This window comes from Thunnus maccoyii, chromosome 24 (assembly GCF_910596095.1).
Source record: "Thunnus maccoyii chromosome 24, fThuMac1.1, whole genome shotgun sequence".
Classification (NCBI taxonomy): domain Eukaryota; kingdom Metazoa; phylum Chordata; class Actinopteri; order Scombriformes; family Scombridae; genus Thunnus; species Thunnus maccoyii.
The window spans coordinates 5,957,130-5,981,832 of NC_056556.1; the positions used below are offsets into that span (position 1 = coordinate 5,957,130).

At 39.4% G+C, this 24,703-nt stretch overlaps 2 protein-coding genes, 1 long non-coding RNA gene and 1 pseudogene across 6 annotated transcripts in view; 1 reads left to right on the top strand and 3 right to left on the bottom strand.

Annotated features, from left to right (window-relative positions):
- Positions 1-24,703, bottom strand: part of LOC121892196 (NACHT, LRR and PYD domains-containing protein 12-like) — a 171,569-nt gene that overhangs the window by 104,970 nt on the left and 41,896 nt on the right. Inside the window, exon 5 of one of the 3 annotated variants that reach the window (XR_006094322.1) lies at positions 5,131-5,395. The exons of the other annotated variants lie outside the window; for them this stretch is intronic. The gene's annotated coding sequence lies outside the window, so the exon portion shown is untranslated. Of the gene's footprint in view, positions 1-5,130; positions 5,396-24,703 lie in introns of those variants that run through there. 3 annotated transcript variants of the gene reach the window in all.
- The window catches only part of LOC121892421, a 174,542-nt pseudogene continuing 150,363 nt past the window's right edge, over positions 525-24,703 (bottom strand).
- LOC121892199 (ribonuclease inhibitor-like) lies at positions 7,070-22,912 on the bottom strand. The gene is made up of 4 exons (XM_042405111.1): positions 22,389-22,912; positions 12,301-12,477; positions 9,208-9,381; positions 7,070-9,096 (listed from the first exon to the last, which is right to left on the bottom strand). The coding sequence occupies exons 1-4, from the start codon at positions 22,583-22,585 to the stop codon at positions 9,078-9,080; spliced, it is 567 nt and encodes a 188-aa protein (XP_042261045.1). The 5' UTR covers positions 22,586-22,912; the 3' UTR covers positions 7,070-9,077.
- LOC121892203 lies at positions 14,662-19,768 on the top strand. 2 transcript variants are annotated; one of them, XR_006094335.1, is made up of 3 exons: positions 14,662-15,609; positions 16,134-19,194; positions 19,482-19,768. It is a non-coding gene; the product is annotated as an uncharacterized LOC121892203 (long non-coding RNA). The 2 variants fall into 2 exon arrangements; XR_006094336.1 differs by having other exon boundaries at positions 19,541-19,768.

Sequence of the window (24,703 nt, forward strand, 5' to 3'; positions counted from 1 at the left end):
ATCTTTTTAAAAATACAATCAGCACCTCTTGGGATATTTTGAAGGACAAAGAATGCTATCGCCTCCCTTTTTTAGAGATTTTTGAGCCATCCGGTCAGATGTAGGACATGCTTGAAGGACTACATCTCCCAGCTGGCCTGGAGGAGTATATTGCAGAGTCAAAAGACCATTTGTGCTGCTAGATTCTGACCAGAAGGTTACTTGAAAAGGGGAAGAAGCTTCAACTGCATATGCCAGACTATCTTAAAACTATCTAAAATATTTAATCATAAGCACTGCACATCCACACAGGTGTTCAGTTTCTACTTCATTAAACCTCTGCTCAGGTTGAATGTGGATGGAGGTGTGCTGGCAATTATGTGAGGTCTCAAAACTTCAACGGCAGAGTCAGAGAGATATCAATCAATCTCAATCTGTACATACATGCTCACACAAGTCTATTCAGCCACAATAAATGGAATCACATGTCTGAGTCCAGCAAGACATTTAACCCAACTGAAAGCAGACCAAAGAAAATATAAAACTTGCACATTTACACATGAATTTAATAAAAAAAAAACAGTTTACAATCATTTTTTAAAGAACATATAAATCTGTTTGCTTTGACAGTCCAACATTATTATTCGCCATTTGTGGCGATGTTGTTGGAATGAGGTCAGGCCTACAGCATCATCTCTGCATCCTCCACAGAGGCCTCGCTCATCTCCTCAGACAGCTCCTCTTCATCCTCTTCCTCGACACCCTCATCCTCCTCAGCTGCTCTCTTCATGCCCCTCTGCTTGGACAGGGCCACGGCATAACGAATGTTGTACATGTTAAAGTCACACCTGAACACAGAAAATACACATGCAAAATTACTGACTTAACAGTTGTACTGTAACATGACGGCATTCAAGGAACAGAAAGAGGAAAGTGTATAAAAAAATATTTATTAAATGTCTTGACATTGCTAAAGATCTTTGTAAGTGTAGGAAAATTGTGCAAATGTAAAATATTAACACTTACAGTTTGGACATATTGTCAAAGTGTCTCTGGATGCTCTTCTGCAGCGCCTGCAGGGTGGGCAGTACGGCTCCTGACCTGCACAGCAAACATCATCAGGTAGAGTCAATCAATCAAGTTTACTTAAAATCTTGTGCCAAAGATCTTGTGCCACATTATAATTTAAAACAGATGAATAAAAACTAATAAAGGACTGGAAACAGACCTGTTCTTGAGTTTCTGTCCATGCAGCATGAGCAGGCTCTGGGCCCATGTCATGTAGAACTGCAGGTGACCCGACTTCTCCAAGCACGCCGCCACAAAGCCCAGCAACTTCTCAACGTAAATGTCCGGAAGAGAACCACAAACCACTCGGACTGGAAAACACACACACACACCCCCCCAATCCATATAGTACAAGGATTTTCAGCTTCAAAGGTAGTAACTCAGCTTTTCTCTCACCTCGGGGAGTGAATAAGGTTGAACTCTGGAAGTTCATACAGGTGGAAGATTCCAGAGACAAAACCTGTGACCAGGACGTCGACTTGTGGTAGGCAGCGGCTGTCAAGTTGTTAAAATCCCTCTCCTTATTGAAGAAGTGCCTACAAGAGCAGAGGCGAAAGAAAATATATTTGAGCTGCAACTTCTAGAGGCAGCTGATGTCTTTATTATCAACTTAAGAGTTGGCTCTTGTTGGACATTATGAGTCATAATCTGGTATTTATCTTCACCCCGCACCTTGATATCTTTGTTGGCTCGGAGGTAGAGCACACACTGACTTTCATTACAAATGCTGATGCTGCTGTTACAGTTTTAGAGCAGCCAAGGGACAAATTAACCTGCACTGTGTGTAGCCAACTGCCTAACAGAGAGGCGGATATTTGAAACTCAAAGTGTCACAATGTTTTTTTAGAAAGACATCCGGCTGTGAAGAACTACTGTGGCTCAGAGAGTGGAGTGAAAACTGTTATATGTCTTTCAGGTTTGATACAAAGAACTTTACTCTCCAAAAATACAGAAACTAAAATCAACTACGACACTCAAGTCTCAACTAAAGATAGAGACACAACTAAATGTGATGGGTTATAACAGATTATTTCACATAAATTAAGTAAATGAAAAAAACTTCCTACTACAACTGCCAACATATGCAAGATTAGTTGTTACTAAATATTTATACACAGTAACTTGTTTAGACTGAAGAGAAAAAGGGGTAATATGTGATGTGGTCAATACATCTGATGTGACACTTGTTCAAAATGCTGTTTAATAATGAAGAAAACTGAGAAGATTTTAAATGACTTTTCACAAAAATAACACATTATACCTCAAATTACAAAATGTTATGCTAATCAGACTAAAAGACTGAATAATGTCAGTTAGGTTAGCTAAAGGCTCCTTTACACTGTGCAATTGTGGGCTGTGTGAGACGAAAGTCGACAATCGTGAGAGAAACGTAGTGAAATCTTTGGTCAGCAATCCAAAACGGTGCTCCTAGATCACACTGAGACTCGCCCACCGACGAAATTTAAAACCAAATTCTGACAACATGACTGCTGCTACGACCAACGACTACAAACCAACCAATCAGAATACGACGTGAAATGACGCAGAATACACCGGCCGGCGAGAAATTTTGTGAATGCAGTTTTTTGAATAAAGTTTAGGGAGAAAACACACTTCTTCATATGTCCGTGACACACTAAAACCAAAACGATGGAGGTCAAACAAAAAAATCAGTTTGTGTGACTTTGTTGCATTTTCAAAGCATCAGAGCTGCAGATGGATGAAGCGAGCTGATGACGTGTCTCTGCTTTCATTTACTTTTTTCTATTTACATCACAGCGCTACAGTTCACCAGGTATTTATCACACAGTCTGACAGCCTCAAACTGATATCGTACAGTCTGACACAGATTGCAACTGAGATTTTAATCACAGGCATCTCGCACAACGTGACATGTTATAAACTTACACCATCGTTGTTGTCGCACAAGGCCTTTAATCAGATATTTCCCACTCGTTCTAAACTGCATGAGTACTAATAACTCTGAAACACACACAGTATTTCTCCATCTGTGCACATATTAATATAACAAAGTACTATATACAATTAAAACGACTGGCTGTTAAGTTTAATATATCACTTGCCCCCCTAAAACTGCAAATTTCTGGCAGTCATGATACAGCTTCGATCTGTTTGAATAGTTAATTGCTTTTGATTGGAGGCCACTACAGGCGTTTCCTAGCAACCAATTTACACATTATTAAAGTCTTTACTGGGCAACTTGATTTAGTAAATCACTCATTTGAAACTAGCCAGTAGATATTAAGAACTTACAAAGAACTTTACTCACAATTAAACCCATAATATACTGTCTTTTATGAGATTATTGCATGTATATCCACACTTGAAAATGGCTGTTGTATATTTTAATTATGATGCAAATTTCATCATCAAATCATAACTGACAGGTATGGATTTACCATTATAGGATTGAAAAAAAGGGATTTTATTGACGAAATCAGTCAGAAAAAGTAAGAAACATAAGAGTTCTTACTTGCTCCTCTGCTTGTATCAAACATTCTTAGTCTCCTGTTTGGGAGCTTCAGTTTTCCCTCTGATGACCTCTCCCTCCTCATCCTCCTCTTCCTCCCCTTGTCTCGGGGGCTTGGGTAAGTCACGGCTGTTCTTCAGGACAAGGCCTTCCAGTTCGGTGTCACTCTCCCACACGCACAGCGTCCCGTCCTGGCTCACCGTGTACAGCTGGAGACACGGGATTAACATACAGTTTGTGGTGATAATGAGGATTTCATTCTGTGAGCAGAGTCATCTGTATTGAAACTCACATCCAGACTGTCCTTCTCAAAGAAACAGCCCACGATGAAGTCCTTGTGTCCACCCAGGGAGCAGTAGATGAGGTTGGCCCAGCGCTCTGTCTATCTATGGTGTCAGGTTTTTTGGTTGTGTTTTACATTTTTCTGTAGTGAGTGTGTGTTGAGCCTGTACTTCAGCTGTAAGTTCATGTAAATCTATGGTTTTTATAGACTTAGTAAAAGTTACTTTTTATAAGTGGGAGGAGGGGGACACTTCAAGTGTTGTCACCACACTATGTTAATCAGGCCTGGAAACACTCAATTCAAGACTTATTTTTCAGGTCGAAGACAGAGACTTTGTTTCCAACTGGACTGATCACAGGGTTGCCATATTTGAAATATTCAGATTCCCCTGATGACAGACTGCTCTGAGTAGATTTGAAAACGACAACAGAGAGACAGTGGTTTTCTTTTTTTAATCACTTCTATCACTCCTGTCTGAGGAGTAAACTTTATACCGAACTCCATTCAAAAAAATGTAGTTCAACAGCAACACAATACAATACAGCTTACAGGCAGATATTAACAAATTAACCAACTTATACCAATTTACAAAACAGTAACATGTTCTGCTTGAGTTGGAGCTTTATTAAAACATCAACTCAATGGCTCTTCAATAGTAAAACATGAGTTATTTTAGCTGAAAATGGAGAAGAACCCACGTAAAAACAATAAAATTGGACAACCAAATGATTTTTGGTTTTAAAGCTCTCTCTCTCTCTCTCTCTCTCTCTCTCTCTCTCTCTCTCTCTCACACACACATAGAGACACACACACTTTAAGAAGGGAAGGGCAGACAAAATATCCTCACTTTCCAAAAATGTCTTTATTTTCAAGCTCTAAAGCTCAACTGGGTCTTTTAGGGGACACTGAATGTTTGTGCTGCAAGTAATCTGACGTCAAAGTGAATCCAATACAAGATGTTTTACTAATAACATTTTAATCCAACCTTTTAAAACAGTCTGACCTCATCTGATCAAAACATGTCAATAAAGTTTCTATAAATATATAAATAATATATAAATACACTGAATCCTACTTGCTGTAGCTGTGCTGATCTAGATGTTAGCCTGACCTCTGACCTCTCTGGGTTGCAGCGAGTGAGAAGACATTCCCTCCAATAAACTAAAGACTGTTTCTCCAACCAAATAAGCTTCATGAGGTCACATTATTGATAAAGATAAATGACATATTATTAAACTCAATTACCATTTACATTTTCACAGGAAAAATACATGAATGAATACATTATAATATAAAATAACAATAAACTAGAAAAGGTGTAACTTTCTGTAAGAAATGTGAATGTGCTTGCTTTAGCTGACAGATGGTGTTTCAGTTCATTACCAAGAGCCCTAAACTCTTCCAATGAACCAGCTTCAATAGTCAGGACAGCGCCTCGGTAAAGGGTGACGGCAGGAGCATTTTTAATCAGCCAGCGGGAAAGTTAATCACTGAGCTAATTGAGCTGGGGAACTTTTTATTGTGACACAACAGACCACTGACCCACATCGCCGCCCTGGTGATCACACGCTTTCCTGGGGAGAAGTCAAATTAGCCGTATACCTGTGCGAGGGAGCGATATCATACAGAAAAAAGAAAGATACTTTGATATTTCAATTACTAAAAACAGCTAAATTGAATAGATGCTGCACATTTCATAAAGATGCTGCACATTCTTATCTTACTTCTTTATGAGTTTTTCTTCATGTCATAAAGTATCACTACATGTATCAAATACACGACTTACTCACTCTTGTTTTCTGCAGGAATGAATTCTCACAAGCAATAAGCAGCTTCTGCACAGGCTCATTCTCAAACCACACAGTCAACAGGTGACTGAACCACTTAGAAATGCAAAACTGGGGTAATCCACCTTATTCAAAGCCTCGGCGGGCTTGTCAGTCCCAGTACAAGATCCAGTTCATTATATAACATCCATAAGTTATGGAAGTGACATGTTTCACTCACCAAGTGTTGTCCCTGCTCAGCCTGCTGTAGTTTAGTGTAAATTAGTCCATTTGTGTCTTCCACCATCCTCCATAGAACAAAATAACCCCAACAGGTCAACCAACTTTGTACATATCACGGTCCCTTTTTAAAACTTCATCCTCCTCTCCTTCATGGTGCCACTTTGTCTTTGTCGATGTTTATGTCCCGCTCAACACACAGCAAAGTGAGGTTGGATCGCCAGGCCGTTAGCCGCTGTCAGGCTAGTAGTGCTAGCAATAACGTTAGCTTGATGATCCGCTTTTCTTACTCTCTCGCTCTTTGCGTTTTAATGCAGCCGATTTGTACTTTACCTCCTACCTAGATTTTAAAAAAACCACACAAACATCACCTCGATCGTTAACTTGACAGTGTGCGACAACATGACGCATTCACGGACACACAGGCTGCTGGCTTTTAAAACTCCCGGCAGCCAAATAGAGTGGCAGGGGCCCGATTAAGGGGGTACTAAGGGGGTGGAATCAAGGACAATACAAACATACAAGACGAGAACCTCTTGGCAGTGGTGGGGGCTCGTCTCTCATCTGCAGAAGACACGACGTGGTCTGAGTCTGACTTTTTATTATTTGCCACTATCAACACACAAAAAGTTAGCAGTTGACAGCTAGCTAGTTGTTATATCCAAAGATGATATTTCCTCTTCTGTTCTTGCTGATTAATACTGTTACCTCTTCTTTAAAGTCCTTTCTGAAGATTATTTGAAGGTTATTTTGCAAAATGTTCCACTTTTTAGGTCCAAGTTTGAGATGTATTCAGGAGCTCATTTTGGTGCAGCTACTCTCTCTCATACAACTTTTTTTTTCAGATGTCAGATGTCTATGAGTTGTTAACAGCTCCACCAAATAGTGATTTTTCCCTCTAAACTTCTCACATGGTTTCATTTCAATAAATGTTCAAATGATCCAATATTTCACCAAAAATCAAAGATTAGAGAAAAACTCCAAAAACTGAAAACAGATTTGTGTATCAGAACTTTGTTTTTTCTTCTTTCCTCTCCCATTAATCATCTCACGACCCCTCAGATCTATCTGGTGACCCTTTGGAGGGGCCCGACCCCTAGGTTGGGAACCACTGGACTAAACTAGCTAACTGTATACAGGGTTCAATATTAATGTTTTTTTTATTATTATAGTTAATTTTATTTGCTCTTATACAAATTGTTTTATTTATTAGCGGTTATCAAATAACAACAAAGCCTAAAGTTAATTGTCATGTTTAATCTTTATTTATTAAATGAAACAGAACAAACACACAGAGTCTCATAGATGTGAAGCAACAAACATTCTTGCATATCAGAAATGTTATGACTCATCTCCTATATTTCACTGAACACTAATTTCTTTTGATCAGCCCAGTTTCTTTCATATAATGAAATAGACTCACTAACCTGATGGCCAATACATTTTTAGACTCATTTCTTCCACTTCAAGCTTCCTGATTTCCCTCTTTAATGTTTCTCGTTCTCAAGAGTATTTATGACAGTGAAAAATTACATGCTGCACTGATTCCTCTATTTGACAGATCTCACATAATCCTGAGGGATGTTTGTTTCACACATCACACTACTAGCCTACTCAATATCATATATTGATATATAATACACGTCAATATTCTCTGATATGTACAATCCTGTAAATTAACGGTTATAGTGTCAAGTGATTCTGCAATAATCTGCAGTGTCACTCTGGTTTCGACAGATACAGATGGTCACATGTCTGACAGTAAAGAGACATTTAAAACTTATATACATTTAAAACATATATGCAACTTATATACAAAGGCAGGAAAGTCTTACTAAACAAGCCTCTGCTGGAGATGATCCACATGGACCAAAATCCAGACTGAGACTCAGGTCCAGGAGGAGGGTGGAGGAGGTGGTTGAGTGGAGGAGTCTGGGTGTGTCTGCAGAGACTGTGTAGAAGGACAGAGCAGCAGCAGAGCAGTCCAGATACACTGATGATACTCTGTCAGATCCAGAGGAACACACAGGGATGATGGTGGACTTTGTGTGTGACAGTGGAGCTGTTCTCAGATCAGTTCAGACTGCAGCACTGAGACTCATCTCCACTTCTTCTGATTCCTCTGTCAGTCACTGCTGGATGAAGCTCTCCTCTCCACTCTACCTCCCAGTAACATGGCCCAGTCAGAGTCTCTCTACACACAAGCTGCTGCTGCTGCTGCTTCAACCTCTCTGGATCATCAGGATACAGCTGATCCTCTCTCAACACGAACTCCTGGATGTTCACTCACTCTGACAGGGATCATCACTCAAAGTAGCTGATGAAAGAAGAAGAAACAACAGAGGTCATAAATCAGTGTTTAGTGAGACTCACTTCATCAGCTGTCAGTCAGTGATGCAGCACATCCAGTATAAAGACCAGCAGGGACTTCAGTGCTGTTCAGACCAGAAGTGGAGCAGCTGTGCAGCGTAGCCTGCTTCCTCTCAGCTCTCATGTTAACGTGTTGGAGTGAACACACTGAGCTCCGATCTCACACACCTGCAGAGACTTTTGGCATCAAGTCTGTTTACTCTGCAGATTTCACTGAAGTACACAGAGGAAATAAAGTGCAGAGAGTCATGAACACATCATTACTGCACAAACACTTTAGTGACACATTTACTGTTGTTACATGTGACCTGCTGTTAAAGTGAAAGCAAGAGTCTCTGTGTGTTGATCAACATCTTATCTGCTTTTGAAATATCATTTGACAAATAAAAATGGAGGCTGTCATTGAAAATATTTGGAGAAAACAAAATAAGTGATGGACAGATATAAAGATGTGATTCCTGGACTTCAGCAGAGGTTCTGGTCTGTATAAAGACCACATGGTTACTAAACGTAATGATGGTTCTGTGAAATCAGAGCCAGTGATTTGCAGGCTTCAGTCAGACTGATCTTAGAGCTCTGACAAAGATGAACTGATCAATTCTTTAGTGTTGAAATGAGAGAACAAACACTTTCAGATCAGATTTGATGGTACGACAGTTGGATGAATGAGGACCACTGTCTCTATACATCTTGTAAGGCTGTCAGCTGTAATCCAGCTTTATTTCCTGCAGACATGAACAACAACAACAACAGTCGTCTTCACATCGACTCAAACACGTGATCACAACAAGCTTCTGGCTGATCTGATTGGCTGACTGTTCTCTCTCTCTCTGTCGTTGTGTCCGATCTTGAAGCCTGTCACCGTTCTCCTCTCACAGCTTCACTGAGGAAAGCAGCCACTGAGAAGGTTGGAGGTTCACCAGGAAATACTGGATCTTTGCTTTGATACTAACTGTGTTTAATACAAAACTGCTGAAACCAGCACGGACTGACTCCAACTCTCTACTGACCTCAGAGTCTTCAGTCTACAGTCTGGACTCTCCTTAAGATCAGACAGCAGCTTCTTGTCTGAAGAACTCAAGGAGTTGTATCTCAGATCCAGCTCTCTCAGGTGGGAGGGGTTGGACTTCAGAGCTGAGACCAGAGAAGCACAGCTGATCTCTGACAAACTGCAGTCAAACAAACTGAATAAAGAAGAAATCATGTAGTGTTAGAAGCAGATTATTGTGTTTGAAATCATTCAATGTTTCATAATCTGTTCAGAGCTGAAGAAGGTTTAGAATGAACAAGTTTAGAAAATGGAAACTCCAAACACCTGAACCCAACAGGATGCAGGTTAAAAACTGTCAAATACAAACAGTGAAAAAGAGCTTCATTAATATTAATGACAACATGCTGCTACTTCAATAAACACACAGTGACTTAACAGTGAATTAGCCAGTGCAGCTTTTTCATGTTATATTAAATATGAAGACCAAGAAGATGCTCAGTGTGGATCAGTATAAAGTCTATGTGGTCACAGATGTTTTAATGTTATCAAAATTGATTTAAAACAAAGATCTGAATGTTTGAAAGTTTGTATCCACTCTGCTGAGGAAACTCATGGACTTCAAGTGGGACTTCATTTAAGATGGTGAGATTACTCAATCCCATTACTCGCTTCTATTTATCAAAACACCAGCTGGTCTCATTCATCTAATTCTTTCTCCCTCTCAATCTCACACTCACACACACACACACACACACACACACACACACACGCGCACACACACACACACACACACACACACACACACACACACACACACACACACACACACAGTCAGAGGGATACCAAGGCTGGACTGGGAGAACTGGTGTCTTTGACTGGGCCATAAGTCATTAACTAACTCACTCCCCTGCCATCGCCCAATACTTGGACTTCTGCACTTAACCGTGTTCCTTGTTAGAGCCTGACATACAGTTCATATTTGGACATGATGTAACATGTCTGCTGCTGTTCATTATATTTTCATTTATATTTCAACTGTTTTTGACAGACAGCATTATATTGACAAAACATCTTTTATTTATGTAATGTTCATCTTTTTATTTGTACCACTGATATGCCTTAAGGCTGGACAATATCTCCAGTATATTCAGATGTTACATGATATAGAGCCAGATATTATCTGAGAGTTTGCTTGTAATTCTGTGATGTAGCTCAGTTGTCTGTAACTGTTGCTGCTCCACAAAGCAAGGTTAGTAAGTTTACCACATGACTTTAAAAATGGTAAAACTGCTGAAATTTGGTTTCTTATTATGAACTTGAATTGTCAATCATAATTGAATCATATCCAAATAGCTCATTCAAATGTTGCTTTACAGATTCAAAACACTATCATGATGATGTCATCTTTTCACACTTATCTGCCTAACTTTCTAATCCTGCTTTGTGGAACAGTCCTCTGGTTAAAAGCTGCTTAACAGCAAATGATGCACTTTTATTCAACTGAACTCTTCTGTTCTGGTCACCTGCTTTGGTTTTCTAAACACTGTTTCATATTTTTAAATATATTCTTAGTCAAAAAGGTGATACTGTATAGTTGATCATGTCAATATTTCTGAGCCTAAGTGCCTTGTACTACTATTTCCATCAAAAAGCCAAAGATAGTTTGAGAGAGAACGCTCTGTTTCAGCTTTTTGTTTAACATGCAATTGTTCTGCATGTGAAGTTTCCAACTTTATATTCAAATAAAAAGTCAAGTGCAATAAGAAGCTGTGTTTTTTTCTCTTACATTGTAATTACATGATTGAAATATCAGTGATTTAGCTCTGTTCTTCATTCCTAAAGAACATTTTGTTCTGGTTTGCATTATGTGCTTGTAGCCAGCTTTGGACACAGATTTTATGAAGAATGACAACCAGGTCTGTTAAAACCTTTTTCTTAACAAAAGTGCCTTTAATTGTATGTATTGTGACTATTCCTATGTGTTTAACCTGCTAAGTCAGTATTCATTTAGGTTAAAAAATAGGTTTATTAAAATGATTGTAAAAAAAAAAATAAACTAAATAGTTCAATCAAACAAATCTGTCAACTGTAAGATACTGTTAAAGAAAAAAAACAGTTATATTAATAAAGCCATGAAAAACCAGATCATACTGTATTTTTCATTAACAACACGAAACCGTAAACTTTAGTAACAGTAAAAATGTTAATTTTACAGTAACTTAATGGCAACCCTGCTGCCAGTTGTTGAATGTTTTTACAGGAAGTTTTAACAGTGTGTGTGTTTCTACTGTAGCAGCCTGGTGTCATCAGGAGATTTAATGAAGGTAAACACAGTGAACGGTGGTGCGTAACGGCACTGCGCTCTGGCGCAGCACTTCTCAGAGGCTGCAGATTTATCAACATATCAGTCCTGCTGACTTCAGATGCTGCAGGGATTTAATCAAGTGAAGGAGAAGCTTTTCATACAGTATAAACAGCTGTGGACAACAGATACTGTAACAATCACCCACATTCATTTATACATCACTGCACACTGATTTACTGACTTTCCTGCTTTAACCACATTAAACCTTATTTTCTGTGCACATGTTGGTTGGAGAGTGTTTAATAGAAATAAATGATTTATATTTGAAGCATTAATCTGTTGTTGCAGCACGTCTGCATCCAGTAGACTATTTAGTATGAAACACAGGCGCCTGATACTGTATCAGTAGCCTATGTGACGCTCACAAAAACAAAGGGATTTTATGAGGATGACGTATGACTGCAGCGTTCTACTATAGTCATACGTCATTGTTCAGTTTTAACAACAGCTGAGATTTTTGATCTTTGAGCACAAAATGAAGTTATTTGTCCACAAATATTTGGTGAACATTGTGGCTAATCAACATGGTCAGAAAATGACTCATAAAAATATGAAATGTCTCAAAAATGCCAAAATACACTGGAGGGAGGCTTTAAATAGTATTTAAATGTTTGAAAACAACATTTGAATGTGTAAATCTGAAGGAGATTTTACCTCATAAAAATCATCCTTATGTCTGCAGTTTAGTGTCACCACAACTTTCACATCATATTAATCTCAGCACAGAAGTAAGAAATGGTGTCTGACCTCAGAGTCTCCAGTCTACAGTGTGGACTCTCCAGAAAATCACACAGTAGATTTGTTCTTGAACCGTTGACACTGGAGTTCCAACTCAGATCCAGCTCTCTCAGATGGGAGGGGTTGGACTTCAGAGCTGAGAGCAGAGAAGCACAGCTGATCTCTGACAAACTGCATCTCTCCAATCTGAATAAAGAAGAAATCATGTAGCGTTAGAAGCAGATTACATGGGTGCAAGAGCTCCGTCTACAGACGGATTTCCATCAAAAGTGAATTATTTGTTCCATCATAGTCTGTTTATTTTTACCACTAACACAAAAAAGATTTTACTCTGCCACCACATTTCTGCTTTTTTCACTTTGTAAACGATTCAACGGCGAGGGAAAGAGACGTTCATTGTTCCAGACATCAACGCTTGTTCTAGCTTCCTGCGGTTGTTTATGCATCGATTTATACGTCTGTTTTCTCCAAAATAATCAAAGGTATGGCAGTTTTATTTAATGTGCACTTATTTCTCTGTAGGGATGGGTACCGAAACCCGGTATTAAACGAGCCCCGAGGATAAATGATTAAAGACTGTAGTATTGATAAGCTCCGATGTTACCGGTTCTTTTATCAGCACTTTTTAATGTTTTGGTGTAATTTATTCTCAAACTGCAGCCTCTCCTCCACACACACACACACACACACACACACACGCACACACAGACACACAAAAACACAGACACACACACACATACACAAACACAGACACACACACACACAAACACACACACACACACTTAAACACAGACACAGAGACATACACAAACACACACACACAAACACACACACACAGACACACAAAAAAACCACACAGACACACACGCATACACAAAGACACACAAACACACAGACACACACACAGACACAAAGACACACACAAACAGACACACACACACAAACGCAAACAGACACACACACACAGACACAAAGACACGCACACACACAAAAACAAACACAGACACACACACAAACACACACACACACACACAGACACACACAAACACACGCACACACAAAAACATAGACACACACACACACACAAACACAGACACACACACACACAAACACGCACACACACAAACACACACACACAAACACATACATACACACACGCAAACGCACAGACACACACAAACACACAGACACACACAAACACACACACACGCACAAACACACAGACACACACAGACACACACACACACAGACACGCACACAGACACACACACACACACTCTCACACACACAAACACACAGACACACACACACAAACACACACAGCAAAGTCAGTGAACAGCAGATCACATGTGAAGTGAAGATTACTCGAGTTGACGACAACTACGCTCGTTACTTCTTAAGTGCAATAACACCTTAGCGAGTAAAAAGCCAATACTCTATCAATACACCTGATCAACAAGCATAAACATGTAGAAAAGTGATATTTTCAACTGCTCTGTCCGCAGTCTCTCATCCACCGCTGCTATGTTTTACACAACCACAGCGCGCTAGCTCGGCTAATAGCTAATTGTTAGCAACAAGCTAAAACTAAAGCTGTCTGTATGTAGTCTAACTGTTTAGCTTAGTTTGCCACCAATCTTCAAATTTGGCTCATTGTTGTAAACTCAGCTGCTGGCTGAGACAAAGCAGCCTCTCCTCTCTACCAGCGGTACCTGCAGCAGTCAATCACATCAGCAGCAGAGGGAGGAGGAGGAGGACAGGAGGAAGGACTGATACTGACTGATGTCTGTCTTCTTCTTTCTTTCTAAACTTCACTCAGTATTTTCATGTCAGGAATATTATTTATTTTATTGACATTTTACATTTGTTTCCAGAGATATTATTGAGTTTATAAAGTGACTTTGCTGTTGTAAACATGACTGTTGCAGCTGGGCGGCTGTGGCTCAGGAGGTAGGGTCAGGAGCGGATCGCCCACTAATCGGAAGATTGGCGGTTCGATTCCCGGCTCCTCCAGTCCTCATGTCGATGTGTCCTTGGGCAAGATACTTAAACCCAAATTGCTCCTGATGGCTGTGCCATCAGTGTGTGAATGTGTATGAATGATTAGATTTCCTGTGATGGGCAGGTTGGGACCTTGCATGGTAGCCCCTGTACCCATTCAGCGTATGAATGTGTGTAAATGGGTGAATGTGATTCGTAGTGTAAAAGCGCTTTGAGTGGTCGGAAGGCTAGAAAGGCGCTATACAAGTACAGTCCATTTACCATTTACTGTTGCTGCTCTAGAAACAATGTTTAGTCATATTTATAATAAAAATAAATTCTAATCCTGTTCTGAATTTATTTTTTAAAAAAAAATAAATTCAGAACAGAATTTACGGCTCGACTTCAAGGCTTGTCCGATTTCTTTATACAACAAATGGAGAGAAAATTCCCAAAAAAAATCCTCACAATGTTTCATCTGCTCTGCACCTCTACTGTGCACACTGAAAAAGAGGGATGATGCATCACAGACAGACAAAGTCTGTGACGAGATGTCAAGAGGCAGATATTCACATTTTATTACATAATGAAAAGGTCCAAACCTTCAGATGCACAAGAAAGAAAACGGAGAAAAGAGGAGGAGGAAAAGAAAGTCCAATATAGAGGTATGTCGTCTAATGTTAACATAGCTAGCTAAGTAGCAATAAAGCTAATGCTAGATAATGATGCTACGATAGCTGCTGGACTCACATATCGTTACAGATTGAAGGATATGAGACTGAATGACAAGCCAGTAGCGAGCTATCTGGATAACTGCTCCTTCCTACAACGTAAGGCTTTGTGCTGAAATTTCACTGACCAATATCAGTGATAATGGCTAACGCTATATCCATAAAAACATAGATTTCTGCACTGGGTTGCACCAACTATGTGTAAGCTGGAATGAGCCACTTGGCATCGTAGCACATTGTAGTAAACTGGAGCAATAGTGAAATATCATATCAATAAATTAGGTCTCTACTGGATTACTGTGTTGCTAAATGGCAGCAATTACAGTTATGTTGTAACTTATCTCCGTGGTGAAAGCTTTTATTTTAGTGATGCATAAATCACAACTTAGTGATAATAATTTACGTTATAACTAAGTTTGAACTGACACACAGCTGGTGCAACAGGCTGCAGCAGTTGTTTGTCTACTCTGCAGCTACATGTTTTTGCTTGTAACAGGCTGATATCTACTCTATAACTGTCCAGATGCTCTCAGGAAATATCTGCAGAAGCCTCCAGCTGCTGGAGAAGTTACATCTGATCTCCCATCTACACCACTCTCTGAAGCAGGTCAGTTCAGCCACTTATTTGTGGTCCCTGTGTAACTGATAATACACTGCTATGTTGTCTTTATTATTATTATTATTATTATTATTATTATTATTATTTGAATGTCACAGATACACCTTGTTAATTTCAAGTCAAATATCAATATTATCTTTTATTAAATGGTTTCTTACATACTTGTGTTATCATGGTAACACTAGTGCAATAAAATATATTGAATCATAAATATAATTTCTATATTATAAAGGGAACATAGCTAACTTAAATACTAATCAATATTAGACTGCAACCATCTATATTTATTCAAGTTGTCTACAGGACACATTAAAGCTAGAATAACTTATTCCATCTAAAATAATTTAAACTTGGATTCTTCACCTTTTTTCACTCATGTAATTGAACAGTTCTGGTCAACTGTTATCTATAATTTATGCTTCAGATGTGTTTATTGTCTGATGTGTTGTCATTTATGAATCATTGTGTGTCCTTACTAAAGGATTAATAACTATATTTACATGTATGTTTAGATTTGCCTGCAGGTGAAGCAACAACAGACACAACAGACACTTCTACTACTCTACAGCCTGCAGACACCATCAACTGGAACAGATCCTGAAGTATGTGAGTCCATCAAGGCAGCAGCTATAGATCCTGCTGACTGGCAGCCCTGTCTGATATGGTGAGGACAGAGATAGTCAGCAGAGGCCATATCAGCTAAAATAAGACTCTACATTTACAAAATGAGAGGATGGGAGAAGTTCCCATCACCACCACTTCTACAGAAAATAAGTGAATGGAGAGAAAATCAAGAGAAGTTGGTTGGGTATATTCCAAGAAAAAATTTTAAAAAGTCTTTACTACTTCTGCTGCAACCTGTTCTCACAAAAAAACTACAAACTAATCAGTAATTGATTTAATGACTGGAAAAATTGCAGTGAAATACTGAAAACCCACAAGAACAGTCCAGGGATCTCATTTGTTGAGTAAGCAGGAACGGGGCCTGAAAGAGGCGTACGCCACTTCCCAAGCAAAAGTTGTGATCTATAAAAACAAACTTGATGGGACAATGTGCGCACCTGCACCTAAACTCTTACCCATGCGTAGGAACATTTTAGAGACAGGGGAAATCCACGACGCAGAATTGAAGTGAATTGAAGGCAGATTGTATAATAATCCTCTCACACATTTAATTTCACTTAATATCAAACATCAATTATAGATCCACATTATCAGAAACACTCAAACCAGCAGTGTTATCTGTACTTTGGCTTGTAGTGAGCCATAACTTCCATAAACATCTTTCAATTTGTAAAGATATAAAGCAACTCAGATCTTAAAGTCTGCCCAACATTTCATCAGTGCTGCCTCACCCGGAGCACAAAGGAGAGAGTCAGTTGTGGAGCAGCAGCAGCTGAAATGAATGATGTCAGGATGTGGCAGGTGGCAGGATTCTGCAAAGTCTGGGTTGCCTTTCTCCAATATTAGCTAAACATGAAAATATTGATTCATTTTCACCTTAGCCACGTTAACTTACTGATGAAATGATCATCATTGATTGTAGAAATCCAAGATGACATCAAATAACTTCAACAAACGGAACTAAAACATATTTAGAGGACAGAGCGTTAATAGATTTTTAATATTTGGTTATACTGTGCATATATCACCAAGTATGAGTTCCCATGTAGTTTATATGTGTAAAATGGCTACAGTAAACACGGCTGTATTGTCAAGCACAGAGACACTGGAGACACAGCGGTGGCTGCCACACACACTCTGCCTTCTCCAGTCACCTCACCAGCTCATCTTCACCACCTGTGCTCACTGTGTCAATTAGAGAAATACCTGTATGCTGGATTTTGGAGTAAATATAAACTAATATAGTGTTTATTGTATTTTACATATTGAGTGAGTGGTGTAAAAACTACTTATACTGGTTAACTGGGAGCTGGCCCACTGCAGGGTGTGTTAAACATTTAACCAGAGATGTCTGACTTAACAATCCACAGGAATGTTTATTGAGGTTGTATATGGTTGTTTTGGGTTACACACATAATTTCAATACGTCTGAAAACGGGGAAATAAAAGGTTAAATGTCTGTTCATGCCTGTTGCGGTCCTTCCTCTGCTGCTGCTGAGCACAAGTGACAAGAGAGGCTCCGATACACTGACTCTCAACACTGATTGGCCAGGTGTCTAAAGACAGACAGAGTGATTGGTGCGGCGAAAGAAACACATGTACATGAATATTCATGACGGCTTTTGCATCGACCATTTATGGTTGAATGTGGGCGTGTAGAGGGCGGGATATGACGCTGATCCATGAGCGCACATCTCCAGGTGGACTGTGATTTATAAAGGGAAATATACGTGTATTCGTGTGTACGCATGGTTTTATAAATCTGATTATTTTTCGGTGCGTGCCATTTTCGGCTTTTGTGCGCACGTACAATTTTAGTATGGATCCTACACACTGTTTTATAAATGAAACCCCAGAACATTGTGGGCACATGACATCATGGAAGGAGTCGTCTATCCAGTGTAATCTATCAATAACCAAGTGCCAGCGTCTTGGATGTTACTAACAGGTAAAGGTAGTTAATAATAGTAATATTTAACAATTGATTCATTCTTTGAAACGTGATTTGTTTGTTTGAAAAGTAATTTATAAAAATCTATATTTTTGTCTTGAAACCATTGTGGTGTCTGATGTTTGTTGTCCATATTTTTACTGTAGAATGAGCGGGTGTGTCATGGACTCATGGTTAGGGCTCTTTGTGTTTTTTCTTCTTTTGGTTTTCTGTGTTACACTTGTGTTGTCCAGTCTTTTTGCTCATTCATGTTATTTGAGTTGTATCTTTGAAAGACTGTATTAGATTATTGGTTAGCTTGTAGTGCTGTGTACCTAGGTTGATTTATTCAGAGACAGTTTGATTTATGCTGGCTTGTTATTGAGTGCTGTTGTGTTTTCTGGGTTTTACTTTGCTCTGTGTTTCTCTTGTGTGTTCCTTCACTCCTCCTGTTTTCATGTGCTCCTCCTCTCACCTGCCCTGCAGTAGCCTCGTCGGTCCTGCCCTGCTCCTAGTGTCTTCCCCAGCCTATCAGCTCCCAGCCTGCCCTTGTATTGTGCCACCTGTTCCTTGTTGTCTGATTACTTCAGTTTGTATTTAAGTTCAGTTTTCAGTTCAGTCTTTGTCGAGTCGTCTGTTCAGTTAGTCAATTCTGTTCTGTCGTGTTTGTTCAGTTTCCTGCTCAGTCGATTTTTTTTGTGTCTTGTTCTACTCAGCTCATCTTGCTTTTGTTTTTTTCCTGCCAGTCGTTGAAATAAAGACGCTTTTCTTCAGCCCTGCTTTCTGGTCTCTGCATTTGGGTCCACCTGCTCCTCAATGTATGACAGGGTGGTGATGAGGCAGTACTGGTGGGGTAATGTGGTTTGGGGGGTGGCACCAAATCCTGATCTCTCCTAGGGCACCAACATGATGAATTTTATCTCAACAAGGAATTTTTATTCATGAATGTTTCCTGTGGAAATGACCTTGCTGCACATCGTCCCTTCTGTCCCTCACAGAGCTGTTTTGCATTGCTGAGGGTAAGTTGTGTGGAAAAATGCTGCTGCAATATTTTATTGTTTTTTATGGAAATTGAACCGTTTATGTTGTAACATTTGATGCATATTGTTTACTGTTAATACTATAACTTTAACTAGCTGTTTCATGTTGTTTTGACTGTTAATATGTGTTTTGTAGATGCTTTTGTTTAACTTTCTTGGTGCCATTTGTATTACAGCAGGCTGTCCTGCGTCATGTAGTCAACGTAGCGCTGCAGAGATTTTAGCATCTATTTCCTGGTGTAAATTCTGTTATTTTGCATGTTTAGGAGCAGATGTGCAGGAGAGACCAGAAGGTGATTAATATGTGTTACATTGTCTTCTGCAGGAGCAAATAAAGGCTGGAAACCAATCCTTTGAGTCGTCTCGTTACAAGTCCTTACCACATCTGTCACACATGGACAAGTGAAAGATAAATTTACTTGTCTGAAGGACAAGTGCCTCAAAAAGTTAATGTGGAGCCCTGCATGCGCACCTGTCACCTGCTGTTTTGGTTCATGTATGTGCAGCAGTGCAACGTGTAAAAGGGCTGAGTGAATATAGATCAACTGGTGTGGTGATTAATAAATACTCTCTCAGCCAGTCACATCACTGGTCTCATAGCTGTGAAACACTTGTGCCAATCACAGTTAAACGTGATAACGACAGCTCAACAAACGGAAAGCTTTTCTTCAGGAAATGTCTGGATGGTTCAGAGCGTCACGACATGAACACACATCACCACAAATCTGCAGCCAAAGACAGATGGAGCAGTTTTTTCATCACTTAATATAATAACGGTAGAAATTTTAAAGAAGTATTTGGTGAAGCTGTTTATATGATTATAGCTCATTGGACTGATGCTATTTCAGCAATAATTATAGCCTAATGTATCTCACCTCGTACACGGTCACATAGTTTAGTAATTAATGTTACACAACAGCGTTTGCATCGTAATGTGTCTCAAGGATAAAACATGAGACGCTACTTTGGCTAAAAAAAAAAAAAATTGAAAAAGAGGCTGATGAGCCCCACTAACCCGACGTCTCCTTCATAAAAAAGCAGAATATCGAGTTATAACCGACCAGTCTGATGTGTGTAGAGGTGTGTGTGTTTCTACTGTAGCAGCCTGGTGTCATCAGGAGATTTAATGAAGGTAAACACAGTGAACGGTGGTGCGTAACGGCACTGTGCTCTGGCGCAGCACTTCTCAGAGGCTGCAGATTTATCAACATATCAGTCCTGCTGACTTCAGATGCTGCAGGGATTTAATCAAGTGAAGGAAGTTGTTGCAGCACGTCTGCATCCAGTAGACTATTTAGTATGACTTTAAAAATGGTAAAACTGCTGAAATTTGGTTTGTTATCATGAACTTGAATTTGAACTTGAATTGTCAATCATAATTGAATCATATCCAAATAGCTCATTCAAATGTTGCTTTACAGATTCAAAACACTATCATGATGATGTCATCTTTTCACACTTATCTGCCTAACTTTCTAATCCTGCTTTGTGGAACAGTCCTCTGGTTAAAAGCTGCTTAACAGCAAATGATGCAGTTTTATTCAACTGAACTCTTCTGTTCTGGTCACCTGCTTTGGTTTTCTAAACACTGTTTCATATTTTGAAATATATTGTTAGTCAAAAAAGGTGATACTGTATAGTTGATCATGTCAATATTTCTGAGCCTAAGTGCCTTGTACTACTATTTCCATCAAAAAGCCAAAGACAGTTTAAGAGAGAACGCTCTGTTTCAGCTTTTTGTTTAACATGCAATTGTTCTGCATGTGAAGTTTCCAACTTTATATTCAAATAAAAAGTCAAGTGCAATAAGAAGCTGTGTTTTTTTCTCTTACATTGTAATTACATGATTGAAATATCAGTGATTTAGCTCTGTTCTTCATTCCTAAAGAAAATTTTGTTCTGGTTTGCATTATGTGCTTGTAGCCAGCTTTGGACACAGATTTTATGAAGAATGACAACCAGGTCTATTAAAACCTTTTTCTTAACAAAAGTGTCTTTAATTGTATGTATTGTGACTATTCCTATGTGTTTAACCTGCTAAGTCAGTATTCATTCAGGTTAAAAAAAGGTTTATTAAAATGTTTGTAAAAAAAATACAAACTAAATAGTTCAATCAAACAAATCTGTCAACTGTAAGATACTGTAAAAGAAAAAAAACAGTTATATTAATAAAGCAATGGAAAACCAGATCATACTGTATTTTTCATTAACAGCACGAAACCGTAAACTTTAGTAACAGTAAAAAAAATGTTAATTTTACAGTAACTTAATGGCAACCCTGCTGCCAGTTGTTGAATGTTTTTACAGGAAGTTTTAACAGTGTGTGTGTAGAGGTGTGTGTGTTTCTACTGTAGCAGCCTGGTGTCATCAGGAGATTTAATGAAGGTAAACACAGTGAACGGTGGTGCGTAACGGCACTGCGCTCTGGCGCAGCACTTCTCAGAGGCTGCAGATTTATCAATATATCAGTCCTGCTGACTTCAGATGCTGCAGGGATTTAATCAAGTGAAGGAGAAGCTTTTCATACAGTATAAACAGCTGTGGACAACAGATACTGTAACAATCACCCACATTCATTTATACATCACTGCACACTGATTTACTGACTTTCCTGCTTTAACCACATTAAACCTTATTTTCTGTGCACATGTTGGTTAGAGAGTGTTTAACTGAAATAAATCATTTATATTTGAAGCATTAATCTGTTGTTGCAGCACGTCTGCATCCAGTAGACTATTTAGTATGAAACACAGGCGCCTGATACTGTATCAGTAGCCTATGTGACGCTCACAAAAACAAAGGGATTTTATGAGGATGACGTATGACTGCAGCGTTCTACTATAGTCATACGTCATTGTTCAGTTTTAACAACAGCTGACATTTTTGATCTTTGAGCACAAAATTAAGTTATTTGTCCACAAATATTTGGTGAACATTGTGGCTAATCAACATGGTCAGAAAATGACTCAGAAAAATATGAAAGATCTCAAAAATGCCAAAATACACTGGAGGGAGGCTTTAAATAGTATTTAAATGTTTGAAAACAACATTTGAATGTGTAAATCTGAAGGAGATTTTACCTGATAAAAATCATCCTTATGTCTGCAGTTTAGTGTCACCACAACTTTCACATCATATTAATCTCAGCACAGAAGTAAGAAATGGTGTCTGACCTCAGAGTCTCCAGTCTACAGTGTGGACTCTCCAGAAAATCAAACTGCAGATTCCTTTCTGAACCGTCTCGACTGGAGTCTTCACTCAGATTCAGCTCTCTCAGATGGGAGGGGTTGGACTTCAGAGCTGAGAGCAGAGAAGCACAGCTGATCTCTGACAACCTGCAGCTCTTCAATCTGAATAAAGAAGAAATCATGTAGCGTTAGAAGCAGATTACATGGGTGCCAGAGCTCCGTCTACAGACGGATTTCCATCAACAGTGAATTATTTGTTCCATCATAATCTGTTTATTTTTACCACAAACACAAAAAAGATTTTACTCTGCCACCACATTTCTGCTTTTTTCACTTTGTAAACGATTAAACGGCGAGGGAAAGAGACGTTCGTTGTTCCAGACATCAACGCTTGTTCCAGCTTCCTGCGGTTGTTTATGCATCGATTTATACGTCTGTTTTCTCCAAAATAATCAAAGGTATGGCAGTTTTATTTAATGTGCACTTATTTCTCTGTAGGGATGGGTACCGAAACCCGGTATTAAACGAGCCCCGAGGATAAATGATTAAAGACTGTAGTATTGATAAGCTCCGATGTTACCGGTTCTTTTATCAGCACTTTTTAATGTTTTGGTGTAATTTATTCTCAAACTGCAGCCTCTCCTCCACACACACACACACACACACACACACACACACACACACACACACACAATCACACACAAACACAGACATACACACACAAACACACAGACACACACACACAGACACACACACTCACACACAAACACACGCAAAAACACACACACACACAAACAGAGACACACACACACACACAATCACACACAAACACAGACACACACACACAAACACACAGACACACACACACACACAATCACACACAAACACAGACACACACACACAAACACACACACATACACAAAGACACACACACACACAAACACACAGACACACAGACACACACAAAAACACAAACACACAGACACACACACACACAAACACACAGACACACACACAAACACAGACACACACACAAACACACAGACACACAAACACACAGACACAAACTCAAACACACACATACACACACAAACACACACACACACACAAACACAGACACACACAAACACAAAGACACACAAAATAAACAGACACACACACACACCAACACACAGAGACACAAAAACTCAGACACACAAACACACACACCAACACACAGACACACACACACAAACACACAGACACGCACACACACAAACACACACACACACACACACAGACACACACACAAACACACACTCACACACACACAGACACACACACACAGCAAAGTCAATGAACAGCAGATCACATGTGAAGTGAAGATTACTACGCTCGTTACTTCTTAAGTGCAATAACACCTTAGCGAATAAAAAGCCAATACTCTATCAATACACCTGATCAACAAGCATAAACATGTAGAAAAGTGATATTTTCAACTGCTCTGTCCGCAGTCTCTCATCCACCGCTATGTTTTACACAACCACAGCGCGCTAGCTCGGCCAATAGCTAATTGTTAGCAACAAGCTAAAACTAAAGCTGTCTGTATGTAGTCTAACTGTTTAGCTTAGTTTGCCACCAATCTTCAAATTTGGCTCATTCTTGTAAACTCAGCTGCTGGCTGAGACAAAGCAGCCTCTCCTCTCTACCAGCGGTACCTGCAGCAGTCAATCACATCAGCAGCAGAGGGAGGAGGAGGAGGACAGGAGGAAGGACTGATACTGACTGATGTCTGTCTTCTTCTTTCTTTCTAAACTTCACTCAGTATTTTCATGTCAGGAATATTATTTATCTTATTGACATTTTACATTTGTTTCCAGAGATATTATTGAGTTTATAAAGTGACTTTGCTGTTGTAAACATGACTGTTGCAGCTGGGCGGCTGTGGCTCAGGAGGTAGGGTCAGGAGCGGGTCACCCACTAATCGGAAGATTGGCGGTTCGATTCCCGGCTCCTCCAGTCCGCATGTCGATGTGTCCTTGGGCAAGATACTTAAACCCAAATTGCTCCTGATGGCTGTGCCATCAGTGTATGAATGATGAGATTTCCTGTGATGGGCAGGTTGGGACCTTGCATGGTAGCCCCTGTACCCATTCAGCGTATGAATGTGTGTGAATGGGTGAATGTGATTCGTGGTGTAAAAGCGCTTTGAGTGGTCGGAAGGCTAGAAAGGCGCTATACAAGTACAGTCCATTTACCATTTACTGTTGCTGCTCTAGAAACAATGTTTCGTTATATTTGTAATAAAAAATAAATTCTAA

What these genes read in the sequence shown, in the direction of transcription:
- LOC121892199 (XM_042405111.1), bottom strand. Translation starts at nt 22,585, where the DNA reads ATGATTTCTTCTTTATTCAGATTGAAGAGCTGCAGGTTGTCAGAGATC. An exon ending in TGTAGACTGGAGACTCTGAG is followed by an intron (nt 12,478 to 22,388) that starts GTCAGACACCAT and finishes TTCTTTATTCAG; the next exon opens with ATTGGAGAGATGCAGTTTGT. An exon ending in TGTAGACTGGAGACTCTGAG is followed by an intron (nt 9,382 to 12,300) that starts GTCAGACACCAT and finishes TTCTTTATTCAG; the next exon opens with TTTGTTTGACTGCAGTTTGT.